This window comes from Kogia breviceps, chromosome 16 (genome assembly GCF_026419965.1).
Source record: "Kogia breviceps isolate mKogBre1 chromosome 16, mKogBre1 haplotype 1, whole genome shotgun sequence".
In the NCBI taxonomy this organism is placed as follows: Eukaryota; Metazoa; Chordata; class Mammalia; order Artiodactyla; family Physeteridae; genus Kogia; species Kogia breviceps.
In genome coordinates this window covers 51518763-51539201 of record NC_081325.1, presented here as the reverse complement: position 1 = coordinate 51539201, position 20439 = coordinate 51518763, and the positions used below count along the sequence as shown (strand labels likewise).

At 38.7% G+C, this 20439-nt stretch overlaps 1 protein-coding gene across 1 annotated transcript; it reads left to right on the top strand.

Annotated features, from left to right (window-relative positions):
• Positions 1–539: 539 nt before the first annotated feature.
• FBXL3 (F-box and leucine rich repeat protein 3) lies at positions 540–20149 on the top strand. Its single transcript, XM_059042288.2, has 5 exons — positions 540–938; positions 5336–5687; positions 8316–8438; positions 11667–11838; positions 17938–20149. The coding sequence occupies exons 2-5, from the start codon at positions 5337–5339 to the stop codon at positions 18579–18581; spliced, it is 1290 nt and encodes a 429-aa protein (XP_058898271.1). The 5' UTR covers positions 540–938; position 5336; the 3' UTR covers positions 18582–20149.
• The last annotated feature ends 290 nt before the right edge of the window (positions 20150–20439 follow it).

Genomic DNA, 20439 nt, shown 5'->3' with positions numbered 1-20439 from the left:
AAGGCGATTTTTAAAAAATCACCTGTAATCCCAGCGTTAATACTGTCACCATTCTGCTCTAATTCCCCGCAGTTTTAAAACACACCTTATGCATACATGATGCATATTATTATGCTATACCTGTCATGGTCTATATGGCGTGTATTATTACAAGCTGTATTTTACCCCCTCGGGTTACGCGCCGCAGGTGTGGCCAACGGAGTTCCCGCCTCGCGCGCGGAGGTGTGTCCGCTGCAGCAGCTGCAGTTTATCCTTCGGCCCGAACGAGCTGCTGGGTTACAGCCGGCTCCAGAGACTCGCCCTTCTTTCTTCTCGCTGCTCCACCTCCCTAAACTTCCATTTTCCACCGGAGAGAGTCTCAGGCATCTAGCTGGCGCCAGCACTCCCACCTTCGGTTTCAAGACGAAAAACCCCGAAAAGCCGCAGTCACGTCTCCTGGAAGAAAGCTGCAGATCCTCCAGCCGGAACCAGGCGACTGAGGCCCACGGCCGCGGTGGGCGGCGCGTGCTCCCACGTGGGCGCGGCCTCCTCCCGCCCCCGCCTCGCCCTCCGCGGCCGCGCCGCGGCGGAGACGCGCCGGGGGAAGCGCGCGGCCGCGAGTGCCGACGCCATTTTGGACTCGGTGTCTGGCCCGCGGCGCAGGGATCCTACACTGTGGCTGCGGCTCGCTGAAGGCGTCTCTCGCGCGGCGACGAGAGAACCTAGGAGAAGGACGCGGACGGCGCCGGACTGAGAAGGGAGGCTTCCTCCTGGGCAGCGAGAGCCGCAAAGGCGGAGCCGCGTTGGCGCCCGCCCCGGAACCTGCGCCTCGGATGCCTGTGGAGCGCGGTGCGCCGGAGCGGCGGGAGTGCAAGGCGTGGGGCCTCATGTGAGAGCCGTGAGCCAAGCCGCCTCCGGAGCCCGGGGTGGAGTGTGGGGGAAGCCGCCCCCGGCAGCAGGTAACGGCAGAGGGCCCGAGCTCCGGGCCGTAGGCGGGGCCGGGGAGGGTCGCCTACGTGGGCGGGCGGCGGGGCGGGCCGTGGGGCGCGGGGCCCCGGGTGCGCGCGCGCCGCTCCTCGGGAACGCGGGGCGGGGCGCGGCGCGGCGCCCGGGCCGCGGACCCTGCTCCGGGGCATAACTCCGAGCCTACTTCAAAACATGTCAGCCAAGGCCTGGTCCGTGCGCGGCGGCGGCCTGCAGCCTCCCCGCGAAACCGCCGAGCCTGTCGCCCGTCTTTGTTAACCCTCGGCGGGGGCTGGTGACCGACACCGTTGAGCTTGCGCTCTGTCCGGCTCTTCCCGGTGTCAGCTAAGGCCGTGCTTGTAGCTTGAGAAATGAGGACCACAAAGATGTCAAAACAGACTTCCCGGTGTAGGGCGCAGCAGAAATGTCAGGGAAAGCCAATCCGTGGAGGTGGCGCGGGAGGAGAGGGCGCCCGGGTCGCGCGTAGCCACGTGGAAAAGTTGGTCAACTTGTGATGCGCAGCTTCGCGCCTGCTTTGAGCAAGAGCATCCCTTTCAGGTGGGGTTGCGGACAGGGATCAGGGAAACAGCCTGTTAAATGATTGGCCTGTATCTCCAAGCTAAGAGATGAGCTATTTTGTTGCTGATCATGTCCAATCGAACGGCCCAGATCTTTTAATTAGAGTCGTCTTCCTTCTACTCCTGAAATCTTTATAAAACGCCATCAACTTATAGTATCTACAAATAATCGCTCCTCCACACTCTCTGATACCATCTAGTCCTGAGTTACGCTCTTTGCTCTGTTTTAGTCTTGTGTTCCAGCCAAAGAATGCATATTAATTGTGGTATTAGTCAAAGAACATAAATGGAAAGGAAATGTGTTGCCCAAAACAGGCTTTTTTTCTTCTTTTTTTTTCTTTTCGTGGTACGCGGGCCTCTCACCGTTGTGGCCTCTCCCGTTGCGGAGCACAGGCTCCGGACGCGCAGGCTCAGCGGCCATGGCTCACGGGCCCAGCCGCTCCGCTGCATGTGGGATCCTCCCGGACTGGGGCACGAACCCGCGTCCCCTGCATCGGCAGGCGGACTCCCAACCACTGCGCCACCAGAGAAGCCCCAAAAGAGGCTTTTTAGAGCTAACTACAACTGGGCTTTTAAAATTACTACCAGTGCAGTGTACTAAAAATACAACGAGGTGCGCACGGCTGAGTGTTCTCTTGTGCTGCTCTTCATCTGATGAGCAAGGGCGCTGACTGCTCCTTTCAGAGTGTATGGAAGTGTGACGAGTAAATTGCCTAAGTCCCTGTGCGGCTCTACGAGGCTGGAGTCTTTCCTCATTAGTTTGCCTTTTGATGCTTCCTAGCAGTGTAAGTCCCTCACCAGATGCTTTTAGTGGCCTAAGTTGCATCGATTATTTGGGGCCTGGAAAAGTTACAGTTTGAACTGAACTGCTGGAGGCATGAAGAGGCCCAGTTCGGTTGCTCCACAAAATCTAAGAGATGTTGATCATCCAGCTTCTCCTCTGCACTCCTGTTCAAGTGAGAGGTATTTTCACTTTGACTAAAAGTAGGAGATAAGCAATCCATTGAAGTAAACTCTTTGCAGACTGGTGGATGCTCAAAATTGTTTAACTTTCTGTATAGCAGAGCTTCATGTGTAAATAGATTTAATAAAATACCTTTGAAAGCAATGTAAATTTTTGCATGAATAAATGAGATCATCGTGGAAAAAAATTAGACATTAAAATTTTTTCTTAGGTGCCCACTATGAGCTCACATTTTTATGCATACATGAGGATAATACAGAGACATTTATATTGGCATTTGGTCTTACATTTTTTCTATTGCTTAACATACTGTAATTCTGACATATTACAGTCATATATGACAATTTACAGACTAGTGCAGCTAGTCATAGACTAGTAAGTGCTTAAAATGTACTTTGGTGATCATATAGTGTTAGATATCTAGACCAAGAGATACTTTTCCTCAATGTTGCATACTTCTTTTTAATATGTCAACGTTTTTGTCCCCTCAACATGGAAAGGTATTGAAATATACTTTATTTAAAACAAGGCTGCGACAGACAAAAGAAGGTATTTCTTAGGATCAGCAAAGATAATTGTGTAAAAAGGGCTGTCATTTTATTTTTGTTTATATGTCCATATACTTTAAAGTAAAATGAATCATTCTGTCTTTAAGTTGAATAGTTCTGGTTTTAGAAGACTTCTCCAGAAATAGATCAGCATTCTATAATAAGGAGTAGAAATTATAAAGATAACTTCATTATTTTTTGAATCTCTGTATCTCAAAATTCTGAGTAGTTTTAGGTAGTCAGAAGAGAAATTACAAGCCCTGAGTAGCAAACTCTTCGTTCTTTGACCCAGATTTTATATGCTAAAATTAAAGTAAGCCTTCAGGATAAGTTAAAGCAGAAAAATGGGTCATAATGACAGTGTTATATCAACCTCAAGTGAGAATTATTCCTAGGAGAGACTTTTTTAATATTAAAGATGACATTGTAGATTATACTGCCTTTTCTCTAAACACATTTTAAAAATGTATTCTTAGATTCAGATGTAAGTTTTAGTCTTCTGTAAAACTACCCTCTTGATATCACCTCTGTCATTCTGTTTTCTCCCTTCCTCTCCCCCTGCACAATATTATATACATCATTTAATTTACTTAACTTAGAGTTGGAAGTAGGAGTAATGAGGAATAGGCAGTTTACTGCACATGTACTAAGACGTCCTGAGCTGATTTTAATGGCATGAAAGCCAGGGTCCTCTGCCATTTTCCTCCAGCCCCTAATCCTCCTTCACAATTTTAGCTAGCTACTAGACAGAGAGTCTGCAGAGACATATTTAGTTAAGAGCCATGCTTGTGTACATTTGTCCCACACAGGAGTCAGAATTCTTACATGCTGATGTGCCAGAAGAAGGGAGCTAGAGCTACAAGCCTTCCTTTGTGAAAAAGTTGTGGCTCTAAATCGAAACCATACCCTGCCAGAACTGCTCTCTAGAGACAAAAGTATTGCAGGCTCTAAACTAAATAGGGATACCAGTGAGTGGTCTGCAGTTATCCCCATTTAGTTAGAGCCTGCAATATTTATTTTTCCAAATAAATCAAAATGAGACCTTTTATCTGATTACAGTTTAATTCATTGACATTAAAAGAAACGTGTAAAATATAGGGAAGCATACTGGCAAAAAAAAATCACCTGTAACCCCACCACTATTATTGTCCCGCTATTATTATATAATCCCACTATTATAGTTACTATGTTAATGTGGTAATTTACTTTCAGTGTATGTTTCTCATACATAAGCTTGCGTTCTCATTCTCTCTCATACATGCTTCATTTTAAAACAAATCTAGGATCATTCTTTGCCTTCTGGTTGGTAACCTCTGTTGCTTCTTGTGTTGCACTTTAATGTCCTTAATACTAGAGTGCTTTCCTATGCCTGAGTTCAGCAATCATCAATATCTCCTTTTAAAAGCCCTAATAACTGTTTAATTCCTAACAAGAACCCTGTGTATTTCTGTTATTCCCATTTCACAAACTGAAGCACAGGCAAGTCAAGTAATTTGTTCAAGGCCACATAACCAGTGAGAGGCAGAGCCAGGAATTAAACCAGGGAGCTTGATTCCAGAACCCATTCTCTTTAACCGTACTACTATTTTACACAAGAACAACAAAACTACTTTCAAAAAGTCAAATGGAATGAAGGTTGTACAAACAGATAGAATAAACACTTAACTCTCATTCAGAAATACAACTTGGATAAAACATTGCAACAGCAAGTGATGTGTTGGAAGAAGCAGCCACATTCCAGGGCAAATATGCACAGTGGGGATGAGTTTGCTCATTTTAAGCAGAGATTGGGTCTGGCAGTAACACATAGCACAGGCTACCCAGTGTGTAGAGCTCTGTTGATTACTTAATTCAGGTCTTCTCTGGAGGTTCCTGGGACTCTGCCATGAATTCAGGAATTCAAATATAGTAGGTATCCTTAGATGACTTTTAAGAAATCTTGAGAAAGTGTCACTGAAGGTTCTCTTATATTCCTTCTAGTTGACTGCAACTTTTGAAATATAAATTCTTGGTTTAGCTTCAAAATTATGATCAACTTCTCCCCCCAGGTAGTACAGTACGAATGTTTAAAAGCACCTACCAAAGACATAAGTTTGTAAAATGACAGTTGGTCTCTGCTGGCATTTTTCATTATATTTTGTTTTGACATTCTTCTCCTTGAATTACTGTTCCAGTTCTTCCTGCATGTTTCTGTTGGTATTTGTAAGCACATATATACACATCTCAGTGACAGAAGAATGAATTTTGGATTTATTTCTATTGAAAAGTTAAGTATAAAAAAACGATGCATTTTTTCTGAATAGGATGAAACGAGGAGGAGGAAGAGATAGTGACCATAATTCATCAGAAGAAGGTACTGCAGAGAAATCCAAGAAACTGAGGACTACAAATGAGCATTCTCAGACTTGTGATTGGGGTAATCTCCTTCAGGACATTATTCTCCAAGTGTTTAAGTATTTGCCTCTTCTTGACCGGGCTCATGCTTCACAAGTTTGCCGCAACTGGAACCAGGTATTTCACATGCCTGACTTGTGGAGATGTTTTGAATTTGAACTGAATCAGCCAGCTACATCTTATTTGAAAGCAACACATCCAGAGCTGATCAAACAGATTATTAAAAGACATTCAAACCATCTACAATATGTCAGCTTCAAGGTAATACTTTAAATCCTTCTTTTAAAAATAAAGCATATTTAGTGGCTTTTGTGTCCTAAACCAATACATCTTCTCATGTCTTTAAACTATTGCCTTTTTAGGGAAAGTGCTGAAAGATTTAGAGTAATCGTGTACCTTAGAGGCTATCACAAATAACTATATTGAGCTAAATGATTCCATTTTATTATAAATGTTACTAATTTCTTAAAAGAGTGGAAGCAACCATTAAATAAACATAATCATATACCAGAGCTGTCACATTGAATTATTGTGAACAAATTTGAACCAAAAGAAATAATACAGTAAAATAAATAAAAGATGTGGAAATTTTCACTAAAACTTAATTGTTATTTTTATTTAATAAGGACTGAGGTTTGCTTATTGATGGCTTTGTGATATGGAGTCTTTAAAGAAGAAAAGAGATAAAGAAACTCTATGTAAAAGGTTTGGATAAATATATTTTAGAGAGATAGAAAAAGGTACATGGAAGAATGCCAGAGAGAACTGTTTGTTTCTTCATTGCCAGCAGGGACATACTGGAAATTAGGCAGTGATGAGATAAATGAAAAGGGGTGGCTTTTTGAGATGTCCAGAATAGTTTTAAGGAATCATAGTGGTTTGTATGAGTACAGAGGCTTGTAGCGTTTTGTTTTGGGGTTGAATAATGACATATGGGTATGTTTACTAAATCCTTAATACACCTGATAATTATTGTTGAAAAGTAACACATGAATACCTGATTTGCCATATGCAGCTGTTGTTAAACAGGTCACGTTAAACCATATATAGCAATAGGTTCTTAACCCAGAGATCCTTGTCAAAACTAAAGTCTTGTCTGCTTCCAAGACTGTCATTCCTTTTAAGATGGGGATTACCTGTTTATTCTCCCATATGTGTCACAAGAGGAGAGAGACTTGGTGTTGGGAATGGTTGGGTGTATTATGGCTGTCTTTCCAGAAAAATGCACAAAGGCACTTAGGCCACCAAGTGTAGGATTCCTAGATTTAGCAAATAAAAATAGGGGATGCCTAGTTAAATTTGAATTTCAGATAATCAATGGATAATTTTCAGTGTAAGTATCCCTGGCATTATTTGGGACATACTTAATAGTTATTTAATTGGATGTCCTGGATGTTATGTTGAAACCCTAACTGAGGGCAAGGGTAGGGGAATAGTGGGAGGATAGAACAAACAAAAATCCAGGAACTCCTTATGTGTTGTCCCTCTCCGCCTGCCCATGAGGAAACCTGAAGAGCCTTCCCCTCGGTTTCAGTCATCTTTGAGTTGTCTAAAATTGTTCTTTTGGTAAATCCTTTGAAAAGATGGGTATAATATATTAGTCTCCTAGGTCTAAAGACCAGTTCCATCCAGTGGATTGGCTGGGTGACAACCTGTGACACAATTCAGCTGTATCCAATGTGTAACCTTCACAAAGCCATTTGTGCTATAAGTTTAAACATTTTTATTAGGGATTGTTTATTTTTCTGAGGAAATTTCTGATTTGTAGAAAGAGCCACATTCCAGGATTCTTCTGAGCTCTCCTGATAATATTTGTTTTTAATTCATCACTGACCATAGGCCAGAATCTTATAGTCAGAGTTATTAGTGTAGAACAGTGTTTCTCAAATTTTATGTGCATCAGAAATGCCTGGAGTGCTTTTACTAAGACAGCGATTGCTGGGTTCCAGTGCTCTGTTACTGATTCGGATAGTCTGGATTGGGCATGAGAATGTGCATTTCTAACAAGTCCCCAGCTGATGCTGCTGGTCCAGAACCACAGCAGTTCTCAAAACCACTGGTGTAGAGAAACTTAGCCAAAGGGTGGGATTGAAAATAGTTCTGAAACTGTGTAATGTACATCGGTATATCAGTTTTACAACGAGCTCTTCAGGACATTTTTGGGTTAAGGTAATGTACGTCAACCTGGAAATTAAAGGAATATTACTTTTAACTACTCTAAGATGCTTTTTAGCCCAGGGAACAGCTTCCTTTTTGATAGAAGAGCTCCTTCTTATATCCTTAAGGAGTTTTTTGGCCATATTTCCCTTCCCCCAGGAAATGTCTATGCAAAAGAGTGCATGGGAGTAGCCACTTCTCCTTTGGTTCAGATTTTCATGCTTGACTAGTTGGACGCCCTCATTTTACTTCACATTCATCTTTCAATTAATAACATTAATGGTAAATCCCGGGTTGTGATGCACTGGAACCTTCTGAGTAAATACTCATTCAGTTTGTTTTGAAGCATTTGTACCATAGCCACTGTATTTACATGTATGATCTGATCCACTGCCAAATATATAATTATTTTTCAAAGATTGTAAGTTCATATTTCCATTACGTTATATAGTCCATTTGGAATAAATCAACTTAAAAGCCAAGTCTTTTTAACATTAGATAGATATCTTATCATAGTGAAAGTTAGGTCTTGACAGTTGCCCTTACAATTTTTCAGGGAGATTCAGAGAAGGTTGACATTGTATGTGAGGGTAGATGATTGAAAGGATAAATATTAATTCTTTAAATTATAATGCAATAAACTAATAACTGTATTTCTTACTTTTGTAAAGTTAAAATATGCACGGAGAAATGCGACCATATTCATGTGTAAAGGATGTTTTCTTTTCCCAGGTGGACAGCAGCAAAGAATCAGCTGAAGCAGCTTGTGATATATTATCACAGCTTGTGAATTGCTCTTTAAAAACACTTGGACTTATTTCAACTGCTCGGCCAAGCTTTATGGATTTACCAAAGGTATCTGCTCATTTTGTTTTATTAGCTTTTACTGAGAAATCCAGTGAAACCCTACCTATTTCTTGTGCTGATAATGAGAATGTAAGAAAAGTGTTATATAAAATGGAAATCCAGTTACTATTTAGAATGTTAAGTATTACGATTTTTTTTTAGAGCACTTTTCCTTTTTTTTAAACTTTGTGTTCCTTTATGGGTAATGTTAAAGAGTGAGTGAATTTGCAGAGGATTCTGTAGGAAGCACTAAAAGAGACTAAGTAAAACTGAGAAATACGCATATTAGAAAAGAAGAGACATAACAGATGCTCCCTTTTGGACTTTCAGAGCAGATTGGTGAGATTATAATCAAAGAAAAGTAGACAGTGCCAGTATTAAGAGCAGGTAGAGCTCGCTTATAAAATCTTCTGGTAAGTGTGTAAAGATTTGTTCTTGAGCAGAGTTAGTATAAGTACAGCTTAGATTAATTTACAGACTTTAAAGAAAACTTTTTTTGTGTGAAATTTATATTTATATACATTTTATATTCATATATATGTTCTAACATGATCCTGCATGTAATTCGAGATAGTCTCTTTCTCTAATAACTATTCTCTTAAAATAGAAAAATAAGAAGTGTGCATTTTTAGAAAGGCAACTGATAAAATCCCTGTGTATGTTAGTTCATGTTCAGTTAGGTTAGTATCCAGCAGTAATCTGTAAGATTTTATTAGAATAAGCCACAAACTAAAATATAGACACCCCTTTAAACACCTAATCGTTTAATTTACTAGGATGATTCAGGAAGAAATATACCTCCTTTTATTGCACTTCACTTTATTGCAGCACTTCACAAATACTGCATTTTTTACAAATTGAAGGTTTGTGGCGTGTCAGGCAAGTCACTTGGCACCATTTTTCCAACAGCATTTGCTCACTTCATGTCTCTGTGTCACATTTTGGTAATTCTTGCAATATTTCAGACTTTTTCATTATTGTTTTACTTGTTATGGTGATCTGTGATCAGTGGTCTGTGACGTTACTATTGCAAAAAGATGACAACTTGCTGAAGCCTCAGGTGATGATTAGCGTATTTTAGCAATAAAGTATTTTTTAATGTATATACATTATGTTTTAAAATATAATGCTATTGCATACTTAATAGACTACAGTGTAGTGTAAACATTACTTTTATATCAACTGGGAAACTAGAAAACTTGTGTGACTAGCTTTATTGTAACAGTCGCTTTATTGTGGTAGTCTGGAACCAATTCCTGCACTATCTCCGAGGTTCGTCTGTATTACTAAATTGCATTTATATTATAACCCAGGCTGTTCAATGGAATATCAGTAACAAATGTATCACCAGTTGATTTCAAAGTCTTAATTGATTTTTTAAAAGGTTCATTAAATATGTACAGTTGAGATAAATGTTTTCCTCATGTGTAACATAAGAGAAATCATCAAGAGTCTGTTCATGTCAACATTTTAAGGTTCTAAGTATAGGAGTTCAATCACTGTGGTTCTCAAACTTAATATGCATAAAAATCATCTGAGGAATTTCTAAATTTGGGGTATCCTTCTTCCAAATTTCCTTTTCCTAAGAGCAGTCCAGGGGGTTCTGATTAAGATGGTTCATGGCCCTCTAAGAAGCACTGAGTTATGTGGTATAGTAGTGCCTTGTTCAAGCTTCATATGGGAAATGAAATATTTTGCATTGATTTTTCTGTGTACATATTGTAGTTAAAAAACAAGTACACATACAGTATGTAAAAGATACCATAGTAAAAGGTATATTGAACACAATTTCCTTCTTTTTTATTACTCAGGATGATCATTATGCATATCTAGTACTAGTATTATACTTATATGCAGTCATTTTGGTTTTGGGAACTATGGGTGCATCTGGGACTCTTCCTTCCTTATTAAATGGGCCTAGGATGTTTATGCTGCTTTTCTTTCTTTTCCTATTATGGCTTTTGTAGAATATTGAAAGCCTATATTGCTATATCTTGGAAATCCTGGGAGAACTGAAGAGAACTGAAAGAACTGTATTTGACCAGAGCTAACTCTAAGGGAAATGGGAAAAAGAAGGCAGTGATGGAGTCATGCATATACTAATACAGATATAGTTGAATTTGATATGGAAATATTAGGAGAAAGATGTTAACATTTAAGTTGTTAAACAGATACTTAATCAAAATTTAAGTAGTTATTTAATCACAGTAGGAAAAGAGTAATTTAGGGAATGTGACCAAGAAGATAATGTTTCATTGTACTTTCTTGGCTACTAGCCTGCCTTGCCCTCATCCCTCCCTTTCACTGCTGTAGTGAGTCCATTGGCTATGCCTAATTAGCTCTGATCCAGAGTCCTATACTTTGTGCTTTAATTCCTGTTTCCTACAATGGTTTCTTTAGGTCTGATTCTGTGTCCAACAGAATATTATATATATAGATAATTGTAGATAATTTAGCATATTTAATGGAGTTGTTTTTTTAAAAAAATATTTATTTATTTGGCTGCTCCAGCCCTTAGCTGCGGCACACAGGAACTTTAGTTGCGGCATGCAAACTCTTAGTTGTGGCATGTGGGATCTAGTTCCCTGACCCGGGATCAAACCTGGGCCCCCTGCATTGGGAGCACAGAGTCTTAGCCACTGGACCACCAGGGAAGTCCCTAAAGGAGTTTTAAGTTTGGAATTTTATTTAGTTATGATTTTTGTTATTTTAGAATCAAATTTTGTATGAGCTTCCATATTCCAAATAAGTCTTTCATAGCTTCTATGTTGATTGACTGTTGTTTTAATTTTTGATGATTTTGCTAATAGTTATTAACTATTTTAGTAGTCATTACTATCACCAAAAAAGAATGCAGTTCAGTGTTATAATACACTGGAGTAGGATTTCCAGATAAGGTGATGTGAAGTGTCTGAGAGGTATTCTCATTCTGGGTTCCAGAGCTCCTCTTTTTATTTACCAGTGACTGTTGTGATTCAGAGACACCCATCCTGAGGTTTGAAACCTTTTTCCCCCCACGTAAAAAGGTCACCTTTTTACGTGACCTTTTTATGTGGGGGGATGGTGGAAGTCACCTCTCCTTTTTTACCATATTCCCACAACAGAGTGAGGGGCTGCTACCCCAAAACAGTTGTGAAATATATTAGGGTTCAGTTGAACTATGTGTGTATTATATGAAAACCTCTCAATTCTCATCTGTAAAAATTGAAACAGTGTTTTAATTCTTTTGTTTTTCAGTCTCACTTTATCTCTGCACTGACGGTTGTGTTTGTAAATTCCAAATCCTTGTCCTCCCTTAAGATAGATGACACCCCAGTAGATGATCCATCCCTCAAAGTACTAGTGGCCAACAATAGTGATACACTCAAGTTGCTAAAAATGAGCAGCTGTCCTCACGTCTCTCCAGCAGGTATGTGTGGCTTTTGCCAGGTAATATTTTAGTAAAATGTATCGATGTGTTTATCAAATTAAGGGGAATTAGGATCATTAACCTTGAGGGTGAGTTCATATGATTATTTCCTCTCTATTGCATAAAACTATTTTTATTGTTATAATACAATAGCATAAATTCTGTAGCATTTCTAGTGTAGACACTTACTTTCAACTTATTTTCTAATCTTTTATTTGGCGATTTGTGTCCAACCTGTGCTAGAAAATGGATAAATTAAAAAAATAAAAGGAAAGGACACTGCGAGGTCAGCCTGAGATGGCCCTTTAGGTAAAGGAGAATTTTCTCTAATCATGGTTGAGCTAACAGGGTAGGTTTTGAGTCAGAGAAATCTCACAGTTGCTTTTTGTCTCACTATGTGGAGGGAGAGGAGTTGTGCTGAAGTTATTGCCTTACATTTTGCAAAATAGTCCTTTTCCTAAGTTGAGTTTTAGAGCTGAGTGCATCAAATGGAGGAGTAGCATTATTAAAGCTCTTCCCAGCTTTTCTTGTATAGACTAAGCATTACTAGATTATTCACTTTGAGAGCATTTAAATTCCAAATGATTTGTATTATAAAGCAGTTATAAACCTACACTTTGTGTTAGTCTGATGCTTCGTTCCTGACTCACCCTCCAACTGTTGACACATCTCTCCCAACCATTTGGCTGTGTTACTTTGGAAAACCTGTTTTGATCTCTTTACAGAACACCACCCACCTTCTTGCCATAACTAAAGCCTGGCCTTCCCCCAAGAAAATGATTCCCTCTTGGATGGAGATTACTTTCTATCCTCCCATGTCTCCCACATGGAGGGTCTGGTGATGGGAATGGTGAGGTCTATTGCAGTGTTTTCCTATCATTTTCTGCCGCTTCTAGATTATCATTGAAGGTGATAATCTAAATAAAATAGAAGTTAAGAAGATCGGGCATTGGCAGCTCCTTATGTGACCGTGGTCACATTTTACTGTCTACTGTATATAGGTTCCTATGAGAGTATCCTTTGTATCCTGACCCCCACCTCTCTCTTTAATCTTGTTTGCTTTTTACTCATGTGTAGCTTTCATTTGAGCCCTATGTAACAACAGTTCTTTGTATGTGTGTGTGGCCAGTACACTGTACCTTGGAGAATGCCTCTAAAAAAATATTTTTTCACTTCTTCACCTGGCTAACTCCAGTCCAGCCTACAAAATTTAGTTCAGCTGTTCCAGTTTATTCCTCCTCCCGTCTGGTTTAGAAGCCCCACTTGCTGCTTCCATAGCACTCTCAACATAGCTTGTAACACTAACCACACTGTACGGGAACCTTTGGCTCTCTGGTTTCTCTGTGAAACTAACCTCATTATTCTCTTTATCCTGGTACATCTCATGCTCATTTATTTTTATTAAATATACATATCAAGGCTCATAATATAGTATAAGCTTGTTTGGTCTTACTGAGTTTTAATGGCATTTGGATTAGTTGTTGGGAAGGGAATAGAAAGAGCACCTGTAATACTTTTTAATTTTAAGAGTATAAACCCAGGATTTAATTTAAAATTTAACACTTGTGTATGTTTTTTTCTATCCATATTTTGTATAATTAGATAGTTTCTTTTTCTAAGTTGTAATTAAGGGCAATTTTCTATGCCTTTTTCTTCACTGAACAGTTTTTCAGTTCAATTTTTATCAACAAATTTTTCCCATTTCATATAGTCCTTATAATTGTCTGTTACTGGACCTCTAAGCACCATTTGACCCTAGTGACTCAATTTTCCTCCTTCCTCTCTGATTGTTCCTACTGTGTTTCCTTTGCTAGTTTCTCTTTTCATTCCTTAAATTTTGGTGTTTCACTGCGTTCTGTACTGGGCCCTTTATTGTTTTATTCTGTGAACTCTGGGCTATGTCATCTTCATCAATGGCTTCAGTTATGTTCTCTATGTTAACACCTCCTAATTTTAGTGTTTCTGGAACTCCAGAGCTATGTGTTGAGCTGCTGATGGCCTAGTGCCTCTAGAAATGTCTCACTGGTACGTCAGATTAATGAACTTCCTTTTCCCCCTGTTGAAATCTCTTGCTTCTCCCTTTTTACTGTCTCAGTGAATGGTACTGCTTGTTTGGTTGTCAGGGACCAAACAGATACCCTTGATTTCTTCTACCCTTACTTTCTACATCCCTTTAGTCACTGAGATCTAGTGATTCCATCACTGATACATGCTTTGAATCTCTATGCTATTTACTGAATGTTTGTGTTGTTCTCCTCCACCCCTCACCCACTGCCCCAGTTCACATGTTAAAGCCCTACTCCCCAGTGTTTGAAGTGGGTTGGGAGGTATTTAGGTCAAAAGGGAGAAACCCTCATAAATGGGATTAGTGCCCTTCTAAGAAGGGATAGGAAAGATGATCTGATCTCTCTTTCTGCCATGTGAAGACACAGCAAGAAGCCAGAAAGAGTTCTGGCCCTCACCAGAACCCAACCTTGCTGGCACCCGATCTTGGACTTCCAGCCTCCAGAACTGTGAGAAATAAATGTTTATTGTTTAATCCACCCAGTCTGTGGTATTCTGTTAAGCAGCTGAAACTAATACACTCTACCTTTCTTCATGTCCACTCTAATCTAGCCCTGTAATCTTTGTGAGTACCCTCTTAACTGATTTCCTAACTTGCAGCCTTGCTCTTCTCTAATTTGATTTCCATGGTAGAGCCAGAGTAATCTTTCTAACATAAAAATCTGATTTTTTTCCCTCCAATTTCCTTCAAAACTTCTCACTATACTTTAGGTAAGATCCAAACTCCTTACTGAGGCTGATAAGGTCCCATGTGATCTGGTCCTTGCCTGTCTATTGGATTTCGGCCTTTAAGATACTCTCTTACTTACATACTGTATGTTGAGCTCCCTTCATTTCTTACAGTGCTTGTGTTTTCCTCCATGTCTGAGTATTCACATAGAAATGCTATTCTCTTTCCTTCTCTACTCGCCTTTTGCCCTAGCTTGATCCTTCTAAATTCTGTAGGTCTGTGTTAGTTCTGGAAATTCTTCCCTGATTTCCTTGCTGTGACTCCCAGAGCATTCTTGTTTAATTATCTGCTGGCTTCTGTTAGGATAAGGATGTCTTGTTTCTGTTGACTCTTTACCGTCCTAGTACCAGTTGTTAACATATAAGACACTCATTACTTATCAGCTGAACTAATGAACATTTAGCTACTTAGTGTTCTGTCTTGTTGATAGGCCAACATTTGCCTCATAGTTCTTTTACAGTTGAACACTTAACTTGTTTCTACTATTTGCTGTGATTTAAAAAATGAACTCTTTTAGCATATAGTTTGCGTCTGTTAATTCCTTCTTTTGGACAAATTATTAAGAAGTGGAAGAGCTAGGTCAAAGGGTTTAGATTTTTTTTAATGCTTCTTGCCCTGTTTTTTTCCAACATGAGTTGTATGAGTTTATACACCACCACCAGTGGATTTCCGTACCAGTTTTGTAACAGCTTTTTTGAGATATAATTCATATATCATACAGTTTACAATGTATTGATTTTTATTGTATTGACAGAGTAGTGCATCCATCACTACAGTGAATTTTAGAACACTTTTACTATCCCCAAAAGGTCCCGTGTACCTCTTAGCTGTCACCCCCCCAAAACCCTCATTCCAGCCAACCCTACATCTACTTTCTGTCTCTGTAGATGTACCTGTTTTGGACATGTCATGTAAATGGAACTGTATGTGGTCCTTTGTGACTGGCTTCTTTCACTTAGTGTGATGTTTTCAAGGTTCATCCATGTTGTAGCATGTATCAGTATTTCTTTTCTTCTTATTGCCAAATAATATTCCATTTATGGATAATACCACATTTTTCTGTTGATCAGTTGATGGATATTTGGGTTGTTTCTACCTTTTGACTATTAAGAATAATACTATGAAAATGTATATGCAAGTTTTTGTGTGGACACTTTAATTTCTCTTGGGTGTATAACAAGGATTAGAATTGCTGAATCATATAATAACTCTGTTTAACCATTTGAGGAACTGCTAGAATGTTTTCCAAAGTGGCTGCATCATTTTACATTTCCACTAGCAGTGTTCTAGGGCTCCAACTTTTTCACATCCTCATCAGCATTTATTTGTCTTTTTGATTATAGCCATCCTAGTGAATGTAAACTGGTATCTTGTTGTAGTTTTGATTTGTATTTTCTTGATAACTCAGATGTCTTTTCATATGCTTATTGATCACTTGTATATCTTCCTTGGAGAGATGTCTGTTCAGATCCTTTGCCTATGTTTTAATTAGGTTACTTGTCTTTGTATTATTGAGTTGTAATAGTTTACCAGTTTTATCTTTGTCACTATTTCGTGTTAAGTATTTATGCACTTGTAACTGTGTGTTTTCTATTGCTGCATAACCAACAGCCACAAATTTAGCAGCTTTAACCATCACCCATTTATTAGCATCCCAGTTCTTTAGGTCAGAGCTAGAGGCATGGCTCAGCAGGCTTCTCTGTTTAGCTAGAGAAGCTCTGAATCAGACTTCCTCTTCTGCAACCAGCCAGAGAAAACTGTGCTTATAGGGCTCACGTGATTAGATTAGGATCGCCTGGCTAATCTTAAAGCTAACTGTGCTGTCTATAGCATAACAAAAATCATGGGAGTGATCATCTTATCGCATTCACAGGTTCTGGAGGTTAAGGCATGGAACCTTGAGGTTCCACAACTGTTTTAGTAGTTATTAAATGATACCTCAAAGTTTCTTTTATTTGCATCTTTGGTTACCATTTCCCATGTGTTTGTTTTATATCAGGCTTTATGAGATTGCGAAGAACAGAGATGTGTCCAGGTTACCTTGGGTGATCAGGGTTTATTTCAAAGTATATCCGTACCTTGTGGAGAACAGAAATTTTGCAGTGGCTGAATAGTGAAGCACAGATGTCTTTTACTCCCTCTTCTGGTGACTCTCTTATACTGGTGATTCAGTTTATCACGTCATTGATTCTGTTGCCTATATTCTCCTCCCACAGCTGTATAAAGCTTTGGCTTATTGGTGACCTCCGCCTTGTTACTTAGGCAGTAGGTGAACACATGCCCTTAAGAGTCACTCAGTCTGTGTTTGAATTCCAGCTTTGCTATCTTTAGCTAGCTGACTCAACTTCAAACTAAAAAAGACACTTATTTTTCTAGATTTTTTTTGAGTATTTGTGGGGTAGCATATCTAGAACCTAACATATCATACTTGTACAATAAATAGTAGATAATATGTTGTCTGCTTTGTTGTTCTTATCCTTGTTTCTAAACACAGAAAAGAAATGGTTTGAGGGGGTCATTTATCAAGTAGTATCAGGGTGTGTCTCTTTGGGGCAGAGTTCTTACACTAGACCACTTCGGAGATCAGATACTGACTTTTGGTAAAACCTGCTCCTGCACTAGGGGTTTTGGGCAGTTTTGAAGCACAGTGCCCGAAGTATAAGGAGCCATATAAGGAGTTGCTTTCTGAGAATGTTAGAGTTTTAAAAGTCATAATGTGTATTTCCATTCATGTGAATTAAGCAGAGTTATCTTTTGATTCATCTATCTAGGTGATATCTCGGTATATTGTTCTTAGAAATTTGACAAGCTTGTTACATTATTATTGGCAGTTAAACTCTTTGCTCATTTGATGGAAGTCTTTTTTTTAAAATTTTTTCAAATGTCTTATTTAGTTACATAAATCACATTTTATCTGGCTTTACCTTATTTTTTACATTAAGATTAGATTTTGAATTTCAAAACAATGTCTTTTAGCCCCTGTCACAATGATCATGTGATTTTTCTTGCTTAACCTATAAACTCAGTGTTAGTCATCAGTTTCTGAGTTGGTAAGTGAGCTTCATTTCTTTTAAGGTATCAGATTTAGAATTGGTCTCATTTTCTTACGGACAGAATTGGTAAGAGATTTTTAAATGTGAGTGACTTCCTGCTGGTTCAGTCAGTACAACTAGATTTTAAATTGTATAGCTCTGTGGTAAGTGAAACGTGGTAAAATTTTATTGTAGGCCATGTACTTGATCAAATTCTTGGAGATGGTGGACTTGTAGAAAACTTTATAAATAATTGGGTCTCTTTCTTCCAAGGTGTCCTTTGTGTGGCAGATCGGTGTCATGGCTTACGTGAACTGGCCCTGAATTACCACTTGCTAAGCGATGAGTTGCTGCTTGCTCTATCTTCTGAAAAACACGTTCGATTAGAACATTTGCGCATTGACGTGGTCAGTGAGAATCCTGGACAGACACACTTCCATGCTATTCAGAAGAGCAGCTGGGATGCTTTCATCAGACATTCACCCAAAGTGAACTTAGTCATGTATTTTTTTTTATATGAAGAGGAATTTGATCCGTTCTTTCGGTATGAAATACCTGCCACCCATCTTTACTTTGGGAGATCAGTAAGCAAAGATGTGCTTGGCCGTGTGGGAATGACATGTCCTAGACTAGTTGAGCTAGTAGTGTGTGCTAATGGATTACGGCCACTTGATGAAGAGTTGATTCGCATTGCAGAACGTTGCAAAAATCTGTCGGCTATTGGACTAGGGGAATGCGAAGTCTCATGCAGTGCCTTTGTTGAGTTTGTGAAGATGTGTGGTGGCCGCCTGTCTCAATTATCCATTATGGAAGAAGTGTTAATTCCTGACCAAAAGTATAGTTTGGAGCAGATTCACTGGGAAGTGTCTAAGCATCTTGGTAGAGTGTGGTTTCCAGACATGATGCCCACTTGGTAAAGACCAGATGACATAAGGCATGATGAATAATAATAGCACCTTAATTTTAAGCATATTGTATTATAATAAAAGTTTATCTCCTGTAGGTCTGATACAATTCTACTCTTTTGTGGCACAGAAATTTGATATCTTCATTGAGTATATAAAGATTGTTTTTTGGAAGACTCATGGACCAGTTTTGGTCAGAAAACTTCATCTATTTCTTTAGCCTAATAGCAGTTAAATCTCAAAAAATTTAAAAAGTGATTCAGATCTGAAAGTAATAACCAGTAATAAAGATTAAACATTTTACAATCTGAAGGAAACAAAACATATATATTGTAATATCTAATAAGTGAGTACTAATAGGTTTTCCAAAATGTTATGTTCTCTATGCATTTTTTTAAAATGTAAACTTGACATTTTAGGGTCTTCAGTTATATATACACCTGTTATAAGGTGTTTAATATAGCTCAGGAAAGTGAGCATTTTGTGAGAAAAATGTAGGATATATTGTATCTAATGAAAACGTCTGGTTGAATGTTCTAAAATGTTACAAAGCTGTTTAAAGAAGTATATACAGCTAATTGGAATGCTTAAAAAAACTGATAAATGTCACACACTGGTTATTGTAGAAAGATAATAGAGCCAAGATCAAATTAAAAGAAAATGAGTGGAATAAAAGGGAGGCAGTGTTTAGTTTTGTATAAACTTTTAGGATTGCTCTATAATCTGCTAAACTATATAAATTCTTTTCTGTGATACATTACTATGTATGTGGCACTTGGGGCATCATATGTAAAGTAAGGAATGCTTTTACTAGTTCTTCTTGGGTTTATCTTTGTTTAAACTAGTTTTGAAGTATTACACAATAATTGAAATGCGAAGTTTATCTATTTTACAAAGCCAAATTGAAATAATTAAAGGTAGAACTTTAAAATGTTTATAAATTGTTTCCATGAAAGAATATTAGTCTCCAGTGAATTTTAGTGATGGCTTATTTTTACATTTTGGAATTATATAGTTATGTAAGTAGAATTTTCAAAAATCATAAAAGCACCAATGTCCAGTTCAGCATAAACAGTACATTTAAAAGAGCATATATGTAAGTTCATAATCATTTTTGAGTAAATATTGCTCAGTGGACTGGAAAATTTTTATAGAAAAATGTCTGCAGTTTTGTGATAGTTAATTTGGTTAAACTGATATATTTAAGTTAGGCAGCATTTTTATTACTTTCATATGAATAAAGGTAATCCATACATTGTAGAAACTGTAAAAACATTAAGTTTGGGGCTATATTTAGTTTTTTTAGATATTATATAAACTTGATTCTGAGCACTAGTGCTAGTGGATATTACCATCCCAAGGGAAATTAGAAGTGATAACCCCCGGTGGGATATATTAGTGCCTGAGACTTAGAAAGCATCTTGGTAGATATGGAAGCTAACAGTCTTAGGGATCTAATCTATTTTTAAAATAGATTACCTTCCTAAGAATCAAGTAAAAAGGTGATATTTCTGCATAATTTATGCTTTCAGAAATGATGGTATTCTGAGCACATATAAATGAGAAGAAAAAAGGCTGGTCCAGACATGGAAATCAAAAGCAATTTTTTTTTTTTTTTTTTTTTTTTTTGCGGTACGTGGGCCTCTCACTGCTGTGGCCTCTCCTGTTGCGGAGTACAGGCTCCGGACGCGCAGGCTCAGCGGCCATGGCTCACAAGCCCAGCCGCTCCCCGGCATGTGGGATCTTCCCGGACCAGGGCACGAACCCGTGTCCCCTGCATCGGCAGGCGGGTTCTCAACCACTGCGCCACCAGGGAAGCCCAAAAGCAATTATTGTAATATTCCTCCCTCTTACTAAACAGTGAAAAACT